Below are 22,819 nucleotides of genomic sequence, written 5' to 3' on the forward strand. Positions count from 1 at the left end.
TTTTTCAACATTCTTAGACACCTGTTGAAAATATTTAACCCGAAAATACATTTTAAACAGCTCTTTGACATCCACAATTAAAAATCGAAAAAGCTCGATCTACCATATTCGACTAGAATTGAACTTTACGTCACTTGTTGTTTAAAGTATTTTATTAATTTTAAAAAAAATATCTATAAGAAGTTAAATTAATCAAGAAATACGTTCAAGCCTTAAGCCTTAAAGTAACAAATAATTTTAGCTTAAAGCCAAAAAAAATGTATATATTTATTTAATTTTTTGGTCTTCTTAAAACTACTCTTGGAGTAACTCAAGAATAATAAACTAAATATAAAAATATTTGTATAGTACTAGGGTCTACGTTTTTGTGTCTTTATACCTAATTTATTTATTTTTTATTTGGTTCTTTTCAGAAAATACAAACTCTTATCTTATCAATTACTACTGTGCAGCGTTTGTTTGCTGTTTGAACTACGCTCTCAGCGCCTCTCGATTTCTCGCGGTGATATCTCTCAATATTAGTTCTCTTTATTGCTTTACTCAATTGTGGAGCCGGCATTTTTAAACATTTATATTTTTTGTTTATATTTGCACACCCAAACTGTTTGCTCGATTTTTGTTTTCGTTTAATTATTTTATTAATTGTTTTCGTTAGGTGAAATAGCCAGACTTTCTATGTGCCATATCTCACTTACACACTCACAACAAATTGAGGATTGGATACCAATGTATCTTACAGTGAAATATCTCTGTATATTGCGCTCTCTGTTATTTTTAAAGTGCGTTGACTGGGCGAACTTTCCGACAAGATGCATAAACTGTCATTCCACTTAAATGGAAATTGCACTTCTGCGGGCTGCAGATACAGATACAAAGATACATTCTCTTTGGCTCAAGTCTGTGGCCTCTCTTTCCCAAAAATGTCTCTTCGTTGTGCCACTTTCATCTGTAGGTCAGCGGCAAACTTTCGCTTTCACTTCAATGCGACGGCGCTCTCAGGAAAGCAATTTCCAAGCTAAGTGAGCCACGTGCCGGGCCTCCCACCACCCCCCGGAAAAGTCACTGGAGATTTGGAGGCATGAGAAAATGAAATTATTTGGTTTAAGTCAGATTTGAGTATCACATAACACAAAATTAAGTGTTATTTAATATTGAGTTTCGGGTGTCTAATTAGTCAGTTAGTCATTAAATAAGGATGAAGTCATTTTTATTCTCTATCAAAACCTTATATTTTTAAAAAAGATAGAAGGATATAGTCGAGTTCCTCGACAAGATACCCGTTACTCAACTAACAAATTTTTATTTGTTGATCAATTTTAAAATAATTTAATTACTTAATTTACGAAAAAAAATCTTCTAAAATGTGGGCGCTACGAACCGGTATTACCATTCTGAAAATTTCAGTAATTTATTATATATTAAAATATTTTTAACCTTTAAAAAGTAAATAACAAATGTTTATTTAAAATTTTTAAAAACACTACTTTTTTGGCTCTCAAAAATCACAATTTTATTGTACCACTATATAATCGACTCGGCTATTGATCCTGATTAAAAATATATATACCGTATAAGGTACGTGATACATACTTTTCCTCGGATGCAATATACCCTTTTATTTTACGAGTAACGGGTATAAAAAGTTCAACAATTTTCCAGTTCTTGAATAAAGGCGCCATACGTTCTTTGCTTTCAGAACCAACCTTTTCTTCAACCTAATTCATTCTCTTCCATGAATATGAATCGTGTTTAATTGATCTGGGTAGCAATAAAGTTGGCTAAAAAAAGATTAAGTATTTTAATTAATACAAGTTATTATTGTTTTTTCAATAAATGAATGATAATTAAATTTTCTTGTTTTCGTAAGGACCCTAATTTTTGAACCAAGGCGCCCTGCGTTCTTCCTCTTCTTTTATTCCGATCTGGTAGCACTAATATCCTCCTTCTTTTTAAAGAAAAAACTACTAAATTGTCGCTGATTTCTAGCGAAATTATCGCTAATTACTTCTTAAATTTTCACTAAATTACAGCTAAAAAAGCAAATAAACGAAAAAAACCAGCCGATTGAGAGCATGTTTTAGGGCAAGTAGCACGGATCCATTTAATTTGATTCTGGCAGCACTGGATTCTTTAAAAAAAATTAAAAGCGGAGACGAACACCTTCAGGGCAAGTTTCATCGCAGTCCGCCTAGATGGCGCTGGGTCTTAAAATGTTATACCCGTTACTTAGCTATGACCGTCCGTTTGTCTCTCAAAAACGAAGATGCCGAAGTCATCTACCTCTTGTCTCCCATGAGCCGCCACCTAGGTAAGTCCAAGTATTTGTGCTTCCAGCTAACGTTTTCTGTTTTCCAGTCGCGGAAAACTCAGACTAGCCGAGAGGCAGCTCAACGCTTGTGGACGACTTGGACGTGAGGAACCTCTAACAGCCTTTCCCCCACAAAAAAATGTTTTTTTTAACTTTAATGTGTGTGCTAGTTTGTAAACTACAATCGGATATTTTAAACCCGTTACTCTTAGAGTAAAACGGTTTGTTAAATTCGTCAGAAAGTAAAAGAAAGCATTTCCGACACCATATCAGGATCACTATCCGACTCAATCTAGCCATGTCAGACAAAAATTGGCTTAAGTACTTAAGCTCTGTTGTATATGAAAGTCCGTTTTTATTCAAATATATATGGTCCATCCAATATTTACTTTATTTTATTTATGTACAAGCTTTTAACTTTTTAAAATGTTTCGACCCTTTCTTGCACCCAATATGTTTTTCTTTCATATTAGATCCTTAACTGTTTTTTAATTTTTTTAAACGTAAGCACTTTTTGTTTTGGTGAAAATAAATAATTGTTTAAAGTTTAAAAGTTTATAGTATAAACTAATTGCTGTGTCATGTAACCAACAGATATTTAAGAGGTATGTATTTTTGGTTTTTAATAAGTCTTCTTATTAGAGTTGGTTAGAAGTTCTAGTTCTTAAAAAAATTGAAATTCAGTCTTGATTTAACTAAGCAAAATAATTTAATCATAGAAAGGTGAGATGTGTCATAGAGACGGTTGGTACCGTTTCTCTCCTGTCCATTGGTCGTGGATATAAAAGAATTGTCAGCATGAATGACACTTCGAGAAAAATAAAATGCGGATGGCGATTGGTGAATGATTTTATTGTGAATTCAGTAATGCTGAGTCATGGTCCGATGTTCTCGTCCTCGCCGTACTCTTCCCGGTCTGGCTTCAAGGTAAGGTTCAGCGGTACTACGTAACCATGGCGCGAATCAGCATGATGATCCCGAAGCACCAGATCACACAAACTGCATAAAAAATGACCTCATGATAGTCCCTCCAGACAGCTCCTCCTCGCCACTTCTCCGAGAGCAACTCGAACAAATAGTCGGCAGCCAGCGAGTCCAATTCAAAGTACACAACCGAGCAGGAAAGCAGGAACAGGAGCAGGGTCTTCCACAAATGCATGTTTGAAAGCAGAAATCGGATAAAATATGACTGTGCCATTTTGAAGATTGTCTGGTTAAAAGTCGATGAAATCCTTGCGAAAAGAGTTGAACAATTTTAGATTGCAACCGAGTGCTTCCAAGAACTGCAACAAAGTGAGCGACAGCCAACTGACTTATGATCCAAGTAAAAAATGTGAATGGCAAATTTTTCAAGAACCGGCGATTTATTAGATTCCAACCAGGTATGGGGTATGTTATCGACAATTTTAATTCAAACAGCTTTTATAAAAATTATGATTTTCTGATTAATATTAATAAAGCCACTGACAACTAATATAAAATAGGTTTAAGTTAAATAATATAATCAGATTTTCTCTTTTTTATGTGAAGTAAAATAATTTACACATTGTAAGTATAAGTGCAACTTAGGTTTTTACGTGTAAATTCTAATAAATTTAAAAGCTCAAATAGGCAAGCATAAGTAGATGATATTGCAATAAAAATTTTTATTTATTTATTTAATAATCGGAAACAAAAATATTAGACTTGCTTTCAGCGAACTGGTGAATCTTCTTTCTTATCAAGTTTAATGACATGTTAGACTTTTGTGGTTTGAATAGCGCGCCAAGATTCCTCAGCTTATATCGAAGCCCTGGTCGATAGCCGATAGGTCCAATCAGCTGTTTTCCCCCATCCCCACATTTACAGTTGTGTGCGATTGCTTGACAAATCGAAACTTGGCCATAAAACTTCAAACAAACTTCCTGATGTAATACATTAGCAGAAATCGGCGGGAAGACAGCATTCACGACGTCGTGCTGCTCGCATTTTCGATTTTATTTCGGACGCGGATTGTCGAGGAACGGGAATCCAATTAGAATGTCAGCCAGCGCAGTTATTCGCTCCCCCGCGCAGCGTCGCCGCACCCTTCCCACTCCCCCTCCCCCTCCCTTCGATTCCAAACTCCCCCTTAACCGGCAGCAACAACAACCAAATGAACAGCAACAAAAACAACCACCAGCAGTCCAATCGGTGAGTTTTCCCGCTTTTACTTGGTTTCCAGGGAAACGGCACAGCTGTGCCCCCAAAACAGCTGATTGATTGCACTGGCGAAAATTGCAGATTGCACTTGACCCATTTCCGTTAAATTGCGATCATTATGTTCTTTTCGCACTGCGTTGTGTCACTTAGGCATTTTGCACTAGCCGTTGCATTTAATTTGTTTTTCGTTTCGGAATGTTTTTGTTATGCAAATGCTTAAAATCAAACAAATGGTTGTCATAAACAATTAAGTGTAGTGGGGTGGATTTCGTTGAGGGGGATTTTCAAAACAAGTTTTGTGTAGCTTACATTGTTTTGCATAGGATTTGGCTGAAAGAGAGTAGGAGCTTATCACCGGACACCCCTCGGTTACACCTCTGATCAGGTGTGACCAGGTTTTCTGGCTTTTTCCGTTCTACAATTTACATTTTCCCTCCCAAATTGGGATCAAATTTAAAATTTAACACGCATCTCTTATATGCACAGCATCTACGATTCTTTATTATATAATAGAAATTTGTATACAAATTCCGTTAATAACACACTTAAGGGAAAATCTATGTGCATAGCACAATTATTTTAAGGGAAACCTCTTATTTTTGATCTATCTTATAATATACCCACAAAGTTTTACACTCATATTACCAATACTTAGGAGGATATGCAAGAAGAAAATATATGCATGCAAACCAAAAACTTTGAAGACGGTTTTAATCTACCTCTAACTTAACGATTTCTTTTATTTTCTGTACTCAATTCCAAGAACTGTATTAGGTCGATCGAGAATTATGATGGCTCGTTTTAAAGAAAATCAAATTCTTTTCTAAGTGACACCATTATATTTTTTAACACATTTATTCACATTTTCAGCTGACAAACAAAAATACAACCACTTTTTCTCAAAACCGTTCCCATCTAGAACAGAACTTTATTATTTTAAAATGAGCTATGATAAATCTCGATCGTATACCCAAAAACTAAAAAAAGAAGGCCTTTCGAAAAACACTCGTACGCCACAGGCACTTCCACTCAGAAAATTACAACTTTGTAAGTTCTGAAGATATCGACCTAAGTTTCCAGGCAGCGTTTTTCAAATATAGTACAATTGAACAAAAATGTTTCCAAAAATCTAAATTGGGATCGTCCAAAGATGGTCCCTCTAACAAAAACTAAGTGTTCTTTTTACTAAGTCTGCTATAATTCGATGCTTAAAACCTGAAGAAATATGGTTTATTTCTATTTGGATTATTGAAATTTTTTTAAACTAACAAATTTAAAGAAAGGGCAACTTTCAAATTAAAAAAAACCGAACGGTCTTCCGCTAAGCCACCCTTTGTGCAGTGTGAGAACTATATTTATAGTCAGGCTCAAGTGGCCTGTACTTAAGATTACAATTGTTCGGCACTGCACCCTTGTAGGTTTTAAGTTACAGATCGTTATTTAAGGCTCTAGATAGATTTACATATTCACATGAACAGAGCTCATAAAATTTTAAATTTACGACTTATTCTTGAACACTGATTATAACTTATTTACGAATGTCACAAGATACTTAAGTAAATTTTTTTTTTCCTAACAATATTTTAAAATTAATAATAATAAACATATTTATTGATTCAATCACTTTATATGCTTCTACGGTGACATATTGTGTGTACAATGTACATACATATGTAACGAATGCCATTAATTTTGACTTTTTTACAATGCTTACAAAGTAAGAAACTCTTAGGCAAACATAAACCCTGTACTCGAATGGAAAGATGTGACAGTCAGCGAAAAAGTTTCATCTAAGGCTGATGGCGTTGGTATCAGCAAGCTTATATGAATTCCACACGTTTTGTTTACAAACAAACATTAAACATATCGGAAGCTAATTAAAAGTGGCAAAAATAATAAATTCGAGAACTGGAGCTACGAAGCGCATCTAGTCATATATTGCTATTCAGACTTCTCTAGTGATGCAGATCCAGAATAAAAGTAAAACAAAATGTATTTCTATTTACTTTTACTTAATTCTGTTTATTTTTTATTAGAAAAATCCTTGCCTTCGTAATTAACTCGCTGGTAATTAGCTATGTCGTTCGTTGAGCTATACTGATCTTTTGTCTTTAGATAAGTTAAATAATTTCTAACCAAAATTTTGAGCACTCTCTCAAAAATGAGTTAGCCCAATCCATATCCAAGAGTCCAATTTAATACAAATTTACTCAGATCTGTAATTACAAATACCTAGATCTGAATAACTGCAATATCTTTAGGGGTATTTCGGATCAAATTTGAGATGATTTACGAAATATAGTGACCTAGCGTTAAAAGTCTTACAAATTCTATACTCCAAACACTGAATAAAATACAAGTTTTACCTTATAAACACATATGTCGACGGGGTCCATTTGAAAGTTAAAAAAATGGCATTTTCAGCAAGCTTAATTATACCACCTCCTCTGGGTAGTGATATTCCGTATGAACATTCGTTGAACCGGCCGAAATATTATCGGAAGGCTGTGGCCCAATTGACAGTAAGAATTTGCGTATTTACACAGATTTGCTTTACCAAGATCGACTGTTGCAGGTCAGCATGGTTGTGACATTGACCACAGCAGCCATTTTTGTGCTATTAAGTGAAAGTGCGTTGTATTCCCTATCGCAAAATTGGAAGCTGGGATTTGCAGCCTTAATTTACTTGACAATAATTAATTTACTTGTATTTTGGAAATCTGCAAGCAAAACCGTTTTATTAGCTTTGTACGCAGCAGCCCAGATGATGACCCTCCCATATTGGTAGGACTGTTCTGTTGGAAATGTTCTTTCCTTTTTTACCAAAGTACTTATCCACAGTGCCTCGCTTGTTCTAAACATTCGAAGGATGATCGATGGCCATATCGAAAAGAAGGAGTGTGTTATGGCCGCCATAGGTATAGTTCCAGACATCATATGCCTAAGTATTTTTATAGTCTCCATGTGCCTGGGGGGTCATGGTGGTGGTAGTGGAAGCAGTGATTTTTCCAGTACCAGTACCAGCAGTAGCAGTGGCAGTGGTGGAAGTTCCAGTGGAGGAAGCAGCGGTGGAGGAAGCAGCGGTGGAGGAAGCGGTGGTAGCTAAATTCACATACCATTCATAACTTGTATTGATATGTGTACGTAAAAGTAAAGGATTAAATGAATTCAACAAGTTATTGGACTTTTAAATCTATATAGGGCTCTAAGAAACCGTAGTATAAGAAAACTAGTAGTCAATGCTACATTTAATACAACAAAAAAGTTATCTTTGTTCCGTACACTTTCAGATGCTTATTGAGGACGAGGTTCATGGAGTAATTGAACTGCCCAGCCATATTCAGGAGATCGTAGAGCATCCCCTTTTTCAGCGACTTAAAAAGGTCCACCAACTGGGTCTCATACCATGGTCCCTCGACAAGAAGGCCAATCACAAGCGATTCGATCATTGTCTTGGGTAAATATTAAGAGCGTATAATTTAAATTTAAAACGAAATATATATATTTTTCATATACAAGAGCCTACAAAAGCGCGCAGGATCATCTAAGGGCCATTGAACGGAACTCGCATTATGAGCCAAAACTACCGGATTGGTGTCATCAGGCGGTGGAAATAGCTGCCCTTTTGCACGATATAGGACATGGACCGATGTCACATGCTTGGGAGTATGCTTGCCATCATAGGTTTGATGTAAGTTATATTTAATCCGGTGTAGATGTATGATAGTGCTTACGACTTGACTTTCTTTTAGCACGAGCAAAACGCATTGGCCTGTGTGGATCTCATTTTTAAAGATGCCGTTAATCAGGAGCTGGTCTCCTTAAGGGACGATGGTAGCGGGCGAGGAGTTCAATTGATAAAGGCTTTGATTCTGGGATGCAGTGACTCTCTTTCGTTTCCCATGATGGGTCATACTTACATCTTTGATATTGTTCATAATCGTCGCTGCGGATTGGATGTAGATAAATGGGATTACCTGCGCCGCGATAACAATCGCTTGAAAGTCCTCAACTCAGCGGATATGGATTTTAATGATGTATTTCTTCAGGCCCGCATATCGGTCGATGGACAACGCATAGAGTATCGTTATCAGGATTTTCATCGTATATATCGCTTGTTCGAGGCCAGAACGCGGCTCCATGTGGCTGCTTATCAAAGTCCCCGTACATGTGCCATGGATAGTATTTTTGCCAGTGCAGTACAACGGTTGGCTCCTGATCTCCTTAACATTCGATCGGATAACCCAGAATGGCTAAAACTGCACGATGATCATGTTTTACATGTAATTGAAAAGGATCCCATATCGACATATATAAAGGATCCCCAAAGAATTGTAGAAGTATCAAGCAATGATTCTTCCGCATTGAATATCATACGGGTGCATAGGGAAATACCCGGTCCTTGGGAGGCTATGAAATCAGAAGAGGCTTTCGCGTTGTTTGACAATAAGCGGTATGCAAAATATATTTAATAAACATAAACCATTTCCTAATTGTTTTATCTATCCTCAGCAAAAAGCGTCCAGTTAATCGATGCGCGAGACCGACAATAATAAACAAGTGCTATAAGTTAGAGTAAAAATCTCCAGCAGAGAATTTCCAGTTCATAGAATAGTTTATGTAAAAACCACCAACCAATCGTTCTTTTTCCTTAAATTCGCTATATATATTTAAACCGACATATTCTCATGACATTATATATAAATACTCGAAATGTTGTTTACGTTTTTTAACCCATTATCGTTGGTTTTATAAGTTAATTTTGTTATTAGTATTTTGTGTTTTCCGTTTCATAGTTAAAATAGTAAAAAAGTACAAAAGCAAAGTGTTCTTAAAATATTCATTTATTAGTTTATACATTGTATTATCATAATCGTCTTAAAACTAAAATACTAAAACAAAAATTTCAACAGTTCACTTGAAGACATCACAATACAAATTCAGGTCTTTCTAATATTAAGTACTTACTAATCAATATAAATATAAGATGGATTTGTCATATTTTTGATAACCATTTTGAAATATACACAAGAAAAACAATCATTTAGCTAAAACATAATGGGGAACTTAGCTGACTACAGGTTTGAGTACAATTTTGTTGGTCATATTTGTTTCTACATTTGATCGCGATCTTTAAAGTATCCAGTTTAATTGCCAATTAGGCCGGGCAGATGAGCTGAATCTGTGATAATTCGCTGGGGTAAGTGGGCAGCTAAATATTGTTTATGGAGTCTCTGGCGGCAAAACTGATAGAACTCGATCTCATTTGTAAAGTTCCGACGCACTATATCCTTTACATGTTCGCTGACCGGCGGCTTAAAGTTGTTCTTATTGATCTTCGTTAAGTATTCAGCGCTAGCTATAAGATGATAAATCAAAATACATAGATGTGGTTAGAGGTTTATAACTCATATGTGTCAAGTTAACATAAAGTTTTCAGTAAAATGGTATACTTTATTCGTCTGAAAAGTTTATATAAAGTTTATGTAATCTTGATCAGGAGTCGATCTAGCCATGATCTTGATCAACAATACATATACTTATATGGTCGGAAACGGTTCAGACAGTTTTCACAACATTTCTTAACAAAATAAAATTGGTTTCAATTCAAAGCTTGCCCGATTAAAAAAGTCCAACAGCCGTCATTTTGAAAGAATAAAAAAATTACAAATGTTTTTACTTATTTTAAAAGAATAAAATAATAAAAAATGTTTTTGATTATATAAGAGCAAAGTAATCGAAAGGACAAGTTACAAAATCCTAGCACAATAAAAAATCATAAAAAGCACGCAAAGTTTGCTATTCTATATGTACCGCCCGTCTTAAAAGAGATTTATTTATTTATATTAATTTTAGATTACTTTAAGAGTGGCTGAATTTAGTTTTAGTTGACCACTAGATTTCTATAAACTTACTTGCATAAATATCTCGAACGCCCTCGAAAAACCGTGGTACATATTTTTCCAGGACGGAGAGTGTGGTGTTGAGATCTTCGAGTACACCGACAACAGCATACTGCTGCTCTACGGCAAATTTGGCTCGTTCAAGAGCACCCAAGGTGTTAAAAGGCCTAAAATGTATTAGAGTCATTAATTAAAAAGTTATTTGCCCAATTTTATCGTATACTTATTTTAAATTACTCAGTAATTCAACAGTGTAACTTTTTTATTTTTAAGGCTACACAAAAAGAAACTTACGTGCACTCGTAGTCGTGACCGCAGAAAAATAAGCTCTGTCTGCGATGATCGCCAATTCCCTCCACCGTGACTCCCTGAGTATAGGTGCACTCCTGATCGCCATTAAGAACACATGTTTCAAAATCCTTCTTAAGCCAAGCAGGATGGGGCAATGGTAGATCGGGAAAGGCTGCTTTTCGCTCTACAAAATACCAAGGAGCCCTCACGTAGTAAAACCAACTGATGACACGCTCCACAGGATCACGAACCACATTTAGGTAAATTGGTTTGGGCAGATTGAACTTGGTAAAGTTGGTAAAGCACACATGCTTGATAAAGACTGAGGGTTCCGGGAGCTCACTGATCACTTCGGCCATTTCCTGCTGCTGGTCCTCCGCCAAACGAATTGTCTCAACTTTTTGGACTGCATCGCGATGGAACTGAAAATTATTACGCTCGGAAAGTCGTCGAAGAAGCTCCATGAACGTCTGACTTCCAACTTTAGGAACTCGATTGAAAAATACCAGTTCCATTTGGGCCTTGCGGGTATTATTCAAATCCCGCACGTTTAAGGAGGACATCTGGTAATGAGTTTGAAAAATAATTATTAAAAATAAAATACAAACAATTTATAAATGTAATAATGTGGTTTCTTTTACCTTTAGATCCTTGGTACTTGATATGCATTTTGGGCAAAGGGTATGTTTTTTATGGCCTAATTAGACATTCAAATAACTGGGCAGAACAGTTTCTTAAACAAATTGAACGGCTTAGACGTTAATATAGGGCAAAGAAACCCCTCAACAAACCATTTCTTTATGTCAAATATAAAATATATAAAAATATACTTTTGCATTTTTTCAGTCAAAATATTTTCTTTATTGGCGTTAGTTTTATCTGAAACCTTTAATGAAGATTGTTCTCGAGTTGTAGGGCCAAATATTGTTTATACAAACGCTGCTTGCAGAAGTAGTAGAACTCATATTCGTTGGTAAAGTTCCGCCTTACCATCTCCCTAACATCAGGATCTATATGGGGCTTGCGATTATTGCGATTCCGATTTCGAATAGCTTTGCTGTGCACTGAAAGAGATAAATCCATGACTCTTGATACCTTGTCGACGATACTTGAACACTTTTTGAATTTAACCCCGGGGACTACCTACATTTATATAGAAAACGAGCGTGATTGAAGAATCTGGGAATGTATTTCTCCAACACAGTCAGGGTTATGTTTCTTTCTTCTAATGTGCCCACCACAGAATATTCTTTCTCCACTCTTCGTTTAGCTACCTGTATAGCGTGTGGGGAATTAAAGGGCCTACAGGAGGGTAATACTTTAAACTTAGGTCAACGAAGCCTTGAACTACTCACAAGCAATCGGCTTCATTGCCGCAAAAGTACAGGGATTGTCTCTTGAAGTCCTGAATGTAATCCCCAACTGAATATTGGACGAAGAGGCATTCTGGACTTGCACTTCTCACACAGTCGTTGAAACTCTGTTGGTACCACTCATCGGACCTCTCAGGACGTCCTGGGTACATCCTTCTGTATATTGTTCTCTTAACCCAAGAGCGTCTCTTGTGGAAGTCTGTAATCATCCGATCGATGGGATCCTTTACAAGGGAGATATATATTGGTTTCTTGTACCCATAACTAGCAAAGTCCAGCCAATTGGAGTGGGCCATGTAGATCGATCCACTCTCCAGTTCATTAGCCCATTCCGCTTCGGTCAGCTGCTCCTTTTCAGTGCGAGTTCTGTTCATCGTTCTAACAGGTCCATTGAGCACCACATTGATATCATTCATGGCGGCAAGTTGCCTGAAAAGTGGTAACATTTGCTCGCTGTCCACTCGGGTTGGTCGATTGAAGACCACAAGACCAGAGCCCGCGAATCGAGTGTTGTTCAGATACATTGGGGTCACCCGGCCGAGCTGGGAAGGTCAGGGGTTTTTGTGGGCTCCATTAAATTTCAAAACAAAACACAGATGGGAGGATGATAAACGGAGTGTAAATGGTGTAACAACTTATACTGACAACTATCCCAGGATATAACCAACATAAAAGTGTTCAAGTATTCAACAAAACCAATTGAAATTCAATCAAATCTTTCTCTAATTATACCCGTTACTCGTAGAGTAAAAGGGTATACTAGATTCGTCGGAAAGTATGTAACAGGCAGAAGGAAGCGTTTCCGACCCCACAAAGTATATATATTCTTGATCAGGATCACTAGCCGAGTCGATCTAGCCATGTCCGTCTGTCCGTCTGTCCGTCTGTCCGTCTGTCCGTCTGTCCGTCTGTCCGTCTGTCCGTCTGTCTGTCCGTCCGGATGAACGCTGAGATCTCGGAAACTATGGGAGCTAGGCTATTGAGATTTGGCGTGCAGATTCCTGAGCTTCTTACGCAGCGCAAGTTTGTTTCGGCACAGTGCCACGCCCACTCTAACGCCCACAAACCGCCCAAAACTGTGGCTCCTACAGTTTTGATGCTAGAATAAAAATTTTAACTGAAATGTATTGTTCTCATCAATACCTATCGATTGACCCAAAAAAAGTTTGCCACGCCCACTTTAACGCCCACAAACCGCGAAAACCTGTGACGCCCACAATTTTCATGCTAGATAAAAAATTTTAACTAAAATGTATTGGTCTCGTCGATACCTATCGATTGATCCAAAAAAAAATTTGCCACGCCCACTCTAACGCCTATAACGCTTAAATCTGTATACCGCCGGTAGGTGGCGCATTTTAATCTCGCTTTGCTGCTTGCATATCTCCATATAGCTGAGTAACGGGTATCTGATAGTCGAGGTACTCGACTATAGCGTTCTTCCTTGTTTTCTTTAAATTTGATTGAACAAGAATTGGAAGCATGACATGCAACCTACACTCGAATATATTCCTGACTCCCTTGAAGAATCTTGGGATGTAGGCTTCAAATACAGTTAGGGTTATATTAGTCTCTTCCCAAGTTCCCACAACTGCATAGTCCCGTTCCACATGTACTTTGGCTAGCTGAATGGCACGTTGAGAGTCGAAGGGTCTGAAATATGTTCTCCACTTGAAATATGTTCTTATGGAAAGACCAAGTTTTATTCTAATCTACTTACAAACACTCTCTACCGTGACCGCAGAAGAAGAGAGTTTGCCTTTTGTAATTACCCACTGCCTCTTTAACACTTCCAGGTACATATTGACACTCGGGGTCACCACTGCGAACACAATCGTTATAGCTCTTTTTAAACCACTTCTCCGGTTGTATTGTCGCGTTGGGAAATCGTCGAAAGTGGATGGCGTTGCGGTAACTACTGCGAACGTAGTAATACCAACTTATCATCCGCTCCACGGGGTCGCGAACCAAGTTGATATAGATGGGTCTTGGCAACTGATATCTGCGGAAATCCAACCAATTGCAATGTTCTATGTATACAGTGCCTGGCTCCAACTCGGTCACCCAAAGGGCCTGTATCATTCGTTCTCCAGGCGATCGTGTTCGGGATATAATATTTATTGGTCCTTTGGTGACTACTGTCATGTTATTATAAGGAGCCATCGTTTGGATGAGTTCCATCAAAGCCTCACTTCCAACTTTGGCTCCACGATTGAAAAAGATCACCTCCAGTTTAGAATGTTGAGTGTTGTTCAACTTTTTGCAACTCAACGAAGCAAGCTGTGATTTATATAAATTGAATTGGACTTATGATTTTCAAAGACTTCCTAAGGGTTTTTTACTTGTTAGTTACATTAACTATTGAGTACTTTATTAAAGAGCTACAAAGAAACTATGTCAATAACTAAAGATAGATCAGTCTTAGAAGTTAGGGGTTAATCAGTCGTTCCATATCATATCGCTTGAGGGCTATATACTGCTTATATAGACGCTGTTTGCAGAAGTAGTAAAAGTCGTATTCATGGGTGAAGTTACGCCTGACCATGGCCCTGACGTCTGGGTCCACCTGGGGTTTTCTATTGTTGCGATTGCGATTCTGTAAGGTCTTTTGGTACACTAGAACGGAGATTTTTAAGGTGCTAACATCGAACTATATTTTATGGGGAATTCTTACTGTGATATATCATTTTAGCTCTAGCGAAATATCGGGGAATATAGTGCTCCAAAACTGTAAGAGTTATGTTGGTCTCCTCCCAAGTCCCCACCACAGCGTATTCTGATTCGACCCTGCGCTTGGCTATCTGAACAGCCAGGGGAGAATTAAAGGGCCTGAAATAAGGTGTTGGTTATGAAGACTTCTCTTGAGGTTGGGACTTTACGCCCTTTGCAGCACTCACAAACAGTCCTCATCGTGCCCGCAGAAAAATATAGATTGCCTTTTGAAGTTTCCCACCACATCGCGAACTGCCAATGGAACATACTGGCATTCTGGGTCCCCACTCCTCACACAGTCGTTATAGGTCTTTTTAAACCAGGCCGTGGGCTTAATAGGAGCCAGGGGATGTTTTCGGTAGAATATGGCATTCCTATAGGAGTTCCTGACGTAGTAATACCAGCTGATCATTCGCTCAACGGGGTCTCGAACCAGGTTGATAAAGATTGGTTTGGGAAGATTGTACTTATGGAAATCGATCCAAGGAATATGTTCTATGTAAACCGATCCCTCATCCATGTTATAGACATAGCCAGCAGTTCGGGCTTGTTCCAGTGGTTTGAGTTGCCTTTTCGATTTCTTGCTAACTCCATATTTGTCCACCCGATAGTGGTTGATATTCTGCAGATGCTCCATGAATTCCATCAGCGACTCACTGCCGACTTTGGCGCATCTTGTGAAAAACAGACGATCCATTTCGGCCTTGGCTGTATTGTTCAGTTGGCCAGGCGTTAGGTCACCTAACTATTGGGGGATGGGGTACAGGTTTAGAAGGGGTTTAGAAGCTTCATGGGAAGGGTACACATGCCACACAACAAACGATAAGACACAGATATGGATTCAACGTGTAAAAAAAGTGTGGGTCTAGTCTACGGTTTTACTGAATACTATTTATTAAAATGTGAAGATTTGTTCGCATATATATCACCTACTACAATCTAAATGTCTGACTTTAAACCAACTAGTTCAAAAGACCATGCTTCTCCAACTCCTTCAAGTTGAGGGCCAAATACTGCTTGTATAAACGTTGCTTGCAGAAATGGTAAAACTCGTACTCGTTAGTAAAGTTCTTACGGATCAAATCCTTAACTTCAGGCTCTATAAACGGTTTACGTTTGTTCTTGTTCCGATTGGTGATCTTGTTATTGTGCACTGTTTAGAAATGGGTAAAAATGTGAGTTCCAATTTTAACTGGTTGTCGAATTTTTAGAACCTACTTTCATACATGAGCTTAGCCCCGCGAAAAAATCGTGGAATGTAATTCTCGAGGACGGTCAGGGTTATATTCGTGTCCTCCCAGCTGCCTACAACAGCGTAATCCCTTTCCACATGCTCCTTAGCCATTTGCACAGCAGTCGGCGAGTTAAAGGGCCTACAAGATTAGCATTAGTTAAGCCCATGGATTTAGGAATACTTTTCACTATCCCTATCAACTTACATGCAATCATCGTGATGTCCGCAATAAAACAATGATTGCCTTTTAAAATTGGGAAACACATCCTTGACCGTATGGGGCACATATTGACACTCGGGATCTCCACTCCTCACGCAATCATTAAAGTTCTTCTTGTACCAAGACTCGGGTTTTATTTTCTGATCAGGCTTCTTCCGGTACTCGATGGCATTCTTATAGGAACTTCGGGCGTAGAAGAACCAACTAATAACCCTCTCAACGGGATCGCGAACCAAATTGATGTAAATAGGTTTGGGTAAGTCGAACTCATCAAAATCAAGCCAATTTATGTGCTCTATATACATGGTACCGTCCTCCAGGTCGGCGACAAACTCGGCGGACTCACGTCTCTGCTTTTTATTCATTTGCCGAACGGACTTTGTATGGAGACCATGCTTTTCGAGTGTAATATCATCATTGTACTTTTCCAATGCCATGAAAAGCTCCAGCATCGCTTCACTACCGACTTTGGCGGCACGATTAAAGAACAGTACCTCGATTTCTGCATTTTTTGTATTGTTCAGACGATTTGTGCTAAGGTGCTGAAGCTAAAGATGATGAGGGTTTCGATAAGAGGAAGGTCATCCAGTTGATCCCGTGCCTTGGCTGGTTAGTAAGCAGCGATCTTATTAATTCTAAAATTCTTTCCGACTATAAGCGAATGGAAATATTTTCCTTTGAGTGTGGAGGATCGAGCATAAGTAAATGTAAGATTGGCTTTCATTTGTTCGGTTATAAAGCGATAGATATAACTTGATAGAGAGCTTAAGTTCTTAGCAATCCGTTTGCAAAAGAATTGTGCATACCGAAGTTTCAAAACAATATTGATTAGTATCCCTAGATGGTAAAGTCGAGTAGAATTCCAGCAAGACATCTTAAGTTTTAAGATAAAAGGAGCATTTGGAAAAAAGCGGTAGATAGTGAAGATAAAGAAGTAAAAATTTCGGCCTTTAAGAAAAGTCTTAGGTTTTCCTCTCACTTTTATTAATTTCGTTTTAAAATAAATCTAAAAAACTAGTTATATGTGGCCATTTCCTTGGCCTCACTTAATCTGGCCAATGTTTTGTCCACCCGCTTGAGATCGTTCAGTTTGATGGCTAGGTACTGTTTGTGCAAGCGCTGGCGACAGAATTGATAGAATTCGATTTCACGTGTGAAATTCCGTCGAACCCTATCTAATATATCCTGCGAGATATGCGGCTTCATTGGGTTAACATTTTGCTTGTCGACATGCAGACCCGCTGTAAAATATATGTTGCTATCAAATTTCTAGACTTCTGAAGATTATAAAGAATAAAGTATTTTTAAAATCAGGAAACTTTTCGGTTTCTGAACGTATCCGTGATTTTAAAGAATTTTTCCACATAAACTTACAGTAGTACATTTTGGAAGCATCCGCAAAATAGCGAGGAACGTAGGCCTCTAAAACAGCCAGGGTTTCATTCGTGTGCTCCCAAGTTCCCACCACAGAGTATTCCCGTTCCACATTCATTTTGGCCAATTGAAGAGGCAGACGGCCATTAAAGGGTCTACAGAGGGATTTGAGGGTTCACTGAGAGGAAAAGGGGGTGTGCAAACCTAACTCACGTGCACTGGATCTCATTGTGACCGCAGAAGAACAAAGTCTGTCGCCGATGATCGCCCACATGTTCCAGCAGAGAATTCTCGATGTAGGTGCATACCTTTTCACCACTTGTAACGCACTGATCGTATTCGGTGTTAACCCATTTGGGATTGGGCATTTCGCGATTGTTACGCCTTCTTCCAGGGACAAAGACCCACGGAGCTCTAATGTAGTAGTACCAGCTGATAACTCTCTCCACTGGATCGCGAACCATGTTGATGTAAATGGGTCTGGGCTGTTCATGTTTGGTAAAGTTTAGGAAATTCACATGACTTGCGAATACTGATCCGTCTTCAAGGTTAACAATATTATCGATCATGTCGCTTTCCTCAGCGGGTTCCAGAATGGGAATGACTCCTCCTCTTTGGGGATCCTTTTCTACCTCGTAGTCATGGACTTTACCCAGCTGTCTCATAAGTTCAATCAGCTGCATACTTCCTGTCTTCGGAACCCGATTGAAAAACAACACGTCGATCTCCGCCTTGGGGGTATTGTTTAATTTATCAGGACTTAGCTGAAGGATCTGCAAAGGTCGTTCGTCACCCTTGAGTTAATTTCAGATATGGGTGGCGGAGTGGAGAGTGAATTTAAGCAACCAAGCTATTCAAAGTGATTAGTAGCGAAAGGAGGGAAAGAAGACTCGAATTTAGGTGTAAAAATCATTTGGTAAATCCCCGTATTTATTTGCATTTGGTAAATTTCATTGCATTTAAAGTTAAGACGGCTAAAACTCGTCCTTATACACTGCAATATACTGCTTGTAGAGCCGTTGTTTGATAAAATAATATAGCTCAAACTCGAAGGAGAAACTGCTCCTCAGATACTCCTCCACATCCTTATCCAGATGAGTGTCATGCGAAACTGTGTTTATCGTAAATTTTTCTGTTTTGCCTAGATAGGAGAGTTCGAAGTTAGCGGAGTTTTGGGTTTATTAATTTAAGAATGAACCTACTGTAGTAAACCCTCCTCGCATTGGCAAAATATCGCGGTATGTAGGCTTCTAAAACAGCCAAGGTCACATTTGTATTCTCCCAACTACCCACAACCGCGTATTCCCGTTCCACATTCATTTTGGCTATTTGCGTTGTAGTTTCGGAGTTAAAGTGCCTAAAAAGGAGCCATGGTACTTTATAGGCCGTTACTCTTTGAAAAGTGCCTTATTCCGCGTCCAAGTTTAAACGAGAACAAATAAAACGATTTTTTTAAGAAAATTTGGGTTGTCAGTTTTTAAATGTTACACTAAAGTAACTTTACGATTAAATTTGTAATCAGTTCACATGTAACCGAGATTTCTTAGGATATACTTTTCCCCTAAAAATTGTCTAGTTACTTGGTTTTACGTTTTGAAAATGTTTCGTTCATCAAAATTTCTTCAATAAAGTTGTATCCCCTTTAAACTTGGACTAGGACTGAAAGTCTACATTTCTTTTTCGAATCAACAAAAACCTACGTGCAAATTTCCGAATTTCCACAGAGGTGAAGCGAAAATCTCCTCCAATCGCCGTTAAACGGATTGTGGGCATCAAAAACACAATATGGGGCTATCCGATTCCGGACACAATCGTTGAAAGAGGTGTCGAAATACTTCTTGGTCTGAATTCGCTTTTTGGGGTTTCGCATCAAACCCTGGGCGAAGATCAGCGGATGGCGTTGGTAATAGTAGGCACTGATAACCTTCTGTATAGGATCGCGAATCATGTTGATGTATATTGGTCGGGGACTCCCGTGCTTTGTGAAGTTGACCCAATTGGCGTGTTCCACGTAGGCACCGTATTCACCCAGTTCGAAGAGCTGATCCACTAGATCCTTCTCATCCTCATCGCTATCAATAATCGGCCTCCAAGGTCGGACTATATTCCTGTAAGTGCCAAATCCATGTCGATCACCCAGTTGCGACATGAGTCGCGTCATCGACTGGCTTCCTGTCTTTTCCAGACGATTGTAGAATATAAAATCTCGCTCCGCTTTGGGGGTATTATTCAGTTGAGCAGCGTCCAAGTTTTCCAGCTTAAAATTGGGGAGAGAAATAAGTCCACTTTCTTCCAAAAACCGAATCAAAACCAATAACGACACAGAAAATAAACTACAGGGTTGTACGGAGTAAAGTTAATGGAAAAAACGAAAAGAGCACACTGTTCCTTAGAAATGCAGGTGTCTATTTATTGCAAAGTATTGTCGATACAAGCGCTGCTTGCAAAAATAATAAAAGTCATATTCCTGGGTGAAGTTGGCTCGCATAATTCGCTTGATGCGTTCGCTAATCTTCGGCTTCCAGGGGTTGAGATTCTGCTTCTTAAAGGCCAGGCCCCTAATGGGTTCTAGGGGAAGATATAGATATTTTTGAGCACCTCTGAATAGCAATTTCAAGGACATTACCGTAGTAGAGCTCCATGCTGCCCTTAAAGAATCGAGGTATATAGTTTTCGAGTACGGTCAAAGTCACATTCACATCCTCCCAGGAACCAACCACCGAGAAATCACGTTCTACATTCTGTTTGGCCTTTTCTATTGCTCCCGGGGTATTGAAGGGTCTTGAGCAAAAAACCTTACTGTTAAGACAGGAAACCGAAATATTAAGACTACCTACTCGCAAATGGGTGAGTGTCCACAGAAGAACAGGCTTTGCCGCTTGTGATCGCCAGGATCATCTTTGAACATAAGACCGTAATGATACCGACATTCTGGATCGCTCGTTAATACACAATCCTCAAAGTTCTTCAAGAAATGGGTACGATTCGGAAATTTTCCGGAGACCTCAAAATTTCTTACAGAGTTCCAGGGTGTGCGTATGTAGTAGAACCAGCTGATTACTCTTTCGACGGGGTCGCGAATCTGATAAATCAATCTGTAAGTGAGTAGGCCTTCTTGGAGCCAGATATTTGTCCTACCATATTAATGTAGATGGGTTGGGGTAAATGAAACGGTCGGACATTCATGTAGTTCATGTGCTCGACATAGACAAAGGCGGAGTCCTCCTGTAGTTCCATGATGCGCTCGGCTTCTTGACGCTGGCGTTCTACGTCCCAGTATACTCCAACGGGCTTCGAAAACGGTGCCCGATCGTTTTGGAAATGGTTCTTTTCCCCCAGTCTTATCATAAGCTCGGTCAGGGTTTCACTGCCCGTCTTGGGAACCCGATTGTAGTAGATAACATCGCCAGTATGGAATTTGGTGTTATTGAGGAACTTTGGATTTAATCGCCACAGCTGCAAAGGGTCAGGGCACAGGTGTAGAATCTGAAACCAACCACAGACAGTCCCACAGACACTAGCAGTACAGATGAGGATACACAAAAAGCTCGAGCTGGATTCGAGGTACACAGAAAGCAACCGAACACTGTGTTCACACGGAGGTATTTTGGGAAGTATTCACACACAAAGCAATCGAGGACTGTCTTCATATAACATATATAAAGTGTAAAAAGAGAGCATTCAATAAAAAGTGGGGGGTTCAATTTCAATATTGCTTATATTGAAAATACAACCTTCCTTCTATGTAAGATCACACAAGGGTAGCATAGTGTTCCATTTATTTTATTTTATGTGTTCTATACAGTCCTGAGTCTATACTGGCTTTTTACTTATTTAAATTATTCTTAATAGTCCCTACTAATACTCCTCATTGTAATCGTTTTGCTGTTCGGGTACCAAAAGGTAGTCATCGTCCCCGAACCGCTTTCCATCGCTCAAGGCAGCGTACTGAAGATACAAACGCTGTTTGCAAAACTCGTAAAACTCGATCTCGTTGGTAAGATTTTTTCTCAAAATAAGTCGAGTTTCGTCGCTGACGATTCGAGTGACATTGTTACGATTTACTCGCGACAGACGGTCTTTGCCCACTGAAAAAATTAAGCGGATTTAGATCGGACTTATCCTCGGCTTAGAATTCGACTTTCTTACAGTAATAGGCCACTTTGGCATTGCGGAAATAACGTGGTATATACGCCTCCAGTACGGAAAGCGTAATATTTGTATCTTCCCAGGTTCCCACTACTGCGTATTCCGTCTCCACAGTTCGCTTGGCCTTTTGCATGGCGGCCTCGGAGTTAAAGGGCCTATCGAAGGTGTTCGGTTATGAGCGTATTAATGTCCCTATCTACTTCCTACTTACATGCACAGCTTCTGATTCATGCCACAGAAGAACAACGTCTGCCGGCGATGATCGCCCACGGGGTTCTTGATCTGCATTTGGGTAAAAGTACAGTGGGGATCCTGGTTTTTTACACATGTGTCCAGATCAAGATTCATAAACTCCTCCGAGGGCATGGGGACCGCCTTGTCTCCCAACTTGGCCTGCATATCGCGGTAGTACCACGGAGCCCGAATATAATAATGCCAGCTGATAATCCGATCGATAGGATCACGGATTAGGTTAATATAAATCGGCTTGGGCAAATGGAAGCGGGTGAAGTTAATGTAGGCAATATGCTGGCTATATATATGTGGCTTTGGTCGGATCAGGAGATCAGCTATAAGATCATTCTGCCGCTGTTTGTTCATGAGGACCGTTTCATGGGCACTGCCCTTATTTCGAGCATGGGTAAAGCCATTGATCTTGCCCAACCGAGCCATCAGTTCCATCAAAGATTGACTACCCACTTTCGGGACTCGATTGAAGAAGACAAAGTCCACCTCGGCGAATTTGGTGTTGTTCAGAAGATCGGCTTTGAAATTGAAGCCCTCATCATCCCCGGTTCCAACACCATTAGCCAGGTCATCGTCCTCTTCCTCATCTTCCTCGTCGTCTTCATAGTGGACATCATCTTCCTTGTGTTTATTGTCGGGAACAGCCAGTTGTTTATCATGTTCGGCCTTGCGGTTATGGCCATCGATCTTTGTCTGATGGTGCACATGATGGTGGTGCGAGTGGTGGTCATGATGATGTCCATGTCCCGTTGGATCCCGCATTTCCTCCTCGCTGCTCCGGCGATCATGTACATTATATCCAACCCGCTGCGTAGACAATAGTCTATG

At 39.2% G+C, this 22,819-nt stretch overlaps 5 protein-coding genes across 12 annotated transcripts in view; 2 read left to right on the forward strand and 3 right to left on the reverse strand.

The window, feature by feature from the left end:
• Nucleotides 1-4,146: 4,146 nt before the first annotated feature.
• Nucleotides 4,147-9,529, forward strand: fal (SAM and HD domain containing deoxynucleoside triphosphate triphosphohydrolase falten). Its single transcript, XM_036816564.3, has 5 exons — nt 4,147-4,480; nt 7,780-7,946; nt 8,009-8,180; nt 8,242-8,942; nt 9,002-9,529. The coding sequence occupies exons 1-5, from the start codon at nt 4,328-4,330 to the stop codon at nt 9,066-9,068; spliced, it is 1,260 nt and encodes a 419-aa protein (XP_036672459.3). The 5' UTR covers nt 4,147-4,327; the 3' UTR covers nt 9,069-9,529.
• On the forward strand, nt 7,056-7,644 carry LOC108020449 (uncharacterized). The gene is made up of 2 exons (XM_036816565.3): nt 7,056-7,273; nt 7,331-7,644. Exons 1-2 carry the CDS (start codon nt 7,071-7,073, stop codon nt 7,593-7,595), a joined length of 468 nt encoding a protein of 155 aa, XP_036672460.3. The 5' UTR covers nt 7,056-7,070; the 3' UTR covers nt 7,596-7,644.
• The window catches only part of LOC108020448 (heparan sulfate 2-O-sulfotransferase pipe), a 48,163-nt gene continuing 34,659 nt past the window's right edge, over nt 9,316-22,819 (reverse strand). The window contains exons 4-7 of one of the 8 annotated variants that reach the window (XM_036816560.3): nt 20,735-21,052; nt 20,434-20,678; nt 20,223-20,377; nt 19,982-20,164 (exon numbers count right to left, since the gene is read on the reverse strand). In XM_036816560.3, coding sequence (XP_036672455.1) covers nt 19,986-20,164; nt 20,223-20,377; nt 20,434-20,678; nt 20,735-21,052 — 897 coding nt within the window. In that variant the 3' untranslated portion in view covers nt 19,982-19,985. Of the gene's footprint in view, nt 9,849-10,404; nt 10,560-10,686; nt 11,247-11,529; nt 11,748-11,830; nt 11,986-12,038; nt 12,599-13,554; nt 13,710-13,776; nt 14,337-14,363; nt 14,673-14,730; nt 14,886-14,953; nt 15,514-16,188; nt 16,771-17,218; nt 17,464-17,596; nt 17,752-17,809; nt 18,370-19,981; nt 20,165-20,222; nt 20,378-20,433; nt 20,679-20,734; nt 21,053-21,363; nt 21,685-21,745; nt 21,901-21,956; nt 22,799-22,819 lie in introns of those variants that run through there. The other 7 variants (XM_036816557.3, XM_036816562.3, XM_036816561.3 and 4 more) reach the window with 7 other exon arrangements.
• LOC118877521 (heparan sulfate 2-O-sulfotransferase pipe-like) lies at nt 15,531-16,122 on the reverse strand. The gene is made up of 2 exons (XM_065864353.2): nt 15,987-16,122; nt 15,531-15,921 (listed from the first exon to the last, which is right to left on the reverse strand). Exons 1-2 carry the CDS (start codon nt 16,111-16,113, stop codon nt 15,731-15,733), a joined length of 318 nt encoding a protein of 105 aa, XP_065720425.1. The 5' UTR covers nt 16,114-16,122; the 3' UTR covers nt 15,531-15,730.
• Nucleotides 18,436-19,276, reverse strand: LOC118877522 (heparan sulfate 2-O-sulfotransferase pipe). The gene is made up of 2 exons (XM_036816568.3): nt 18,799-19,276; nt 18,436-18,737 (listed from the first exon to the last, which is right to left on the reverse strand). Exons 1-2 carry the CDS (start codon nt 18,914-18,916, stop codon nt 18,571-18,573), a joined length of 285 nt encoding a protein of 94 aa, XP_036672463.3. The 5' UTR covers nt 18,917-19,276; the 3' UTR covers nt 18,436-18,570.

This window comes from Drosophila suzukii, chromosome 3 (genome assembly GCF_043229965.1).
Source record: "Drosophila suzukii chromosome 3, CBGP_Dsuzu_IsoJpt1.0, whole genome shotgun sequence".
NCBI lineage: Eukaryota > Metazoa > Arthropoda > Insecta > Diptera > Drosophilidae > Drosophila > Drosophila suzukii.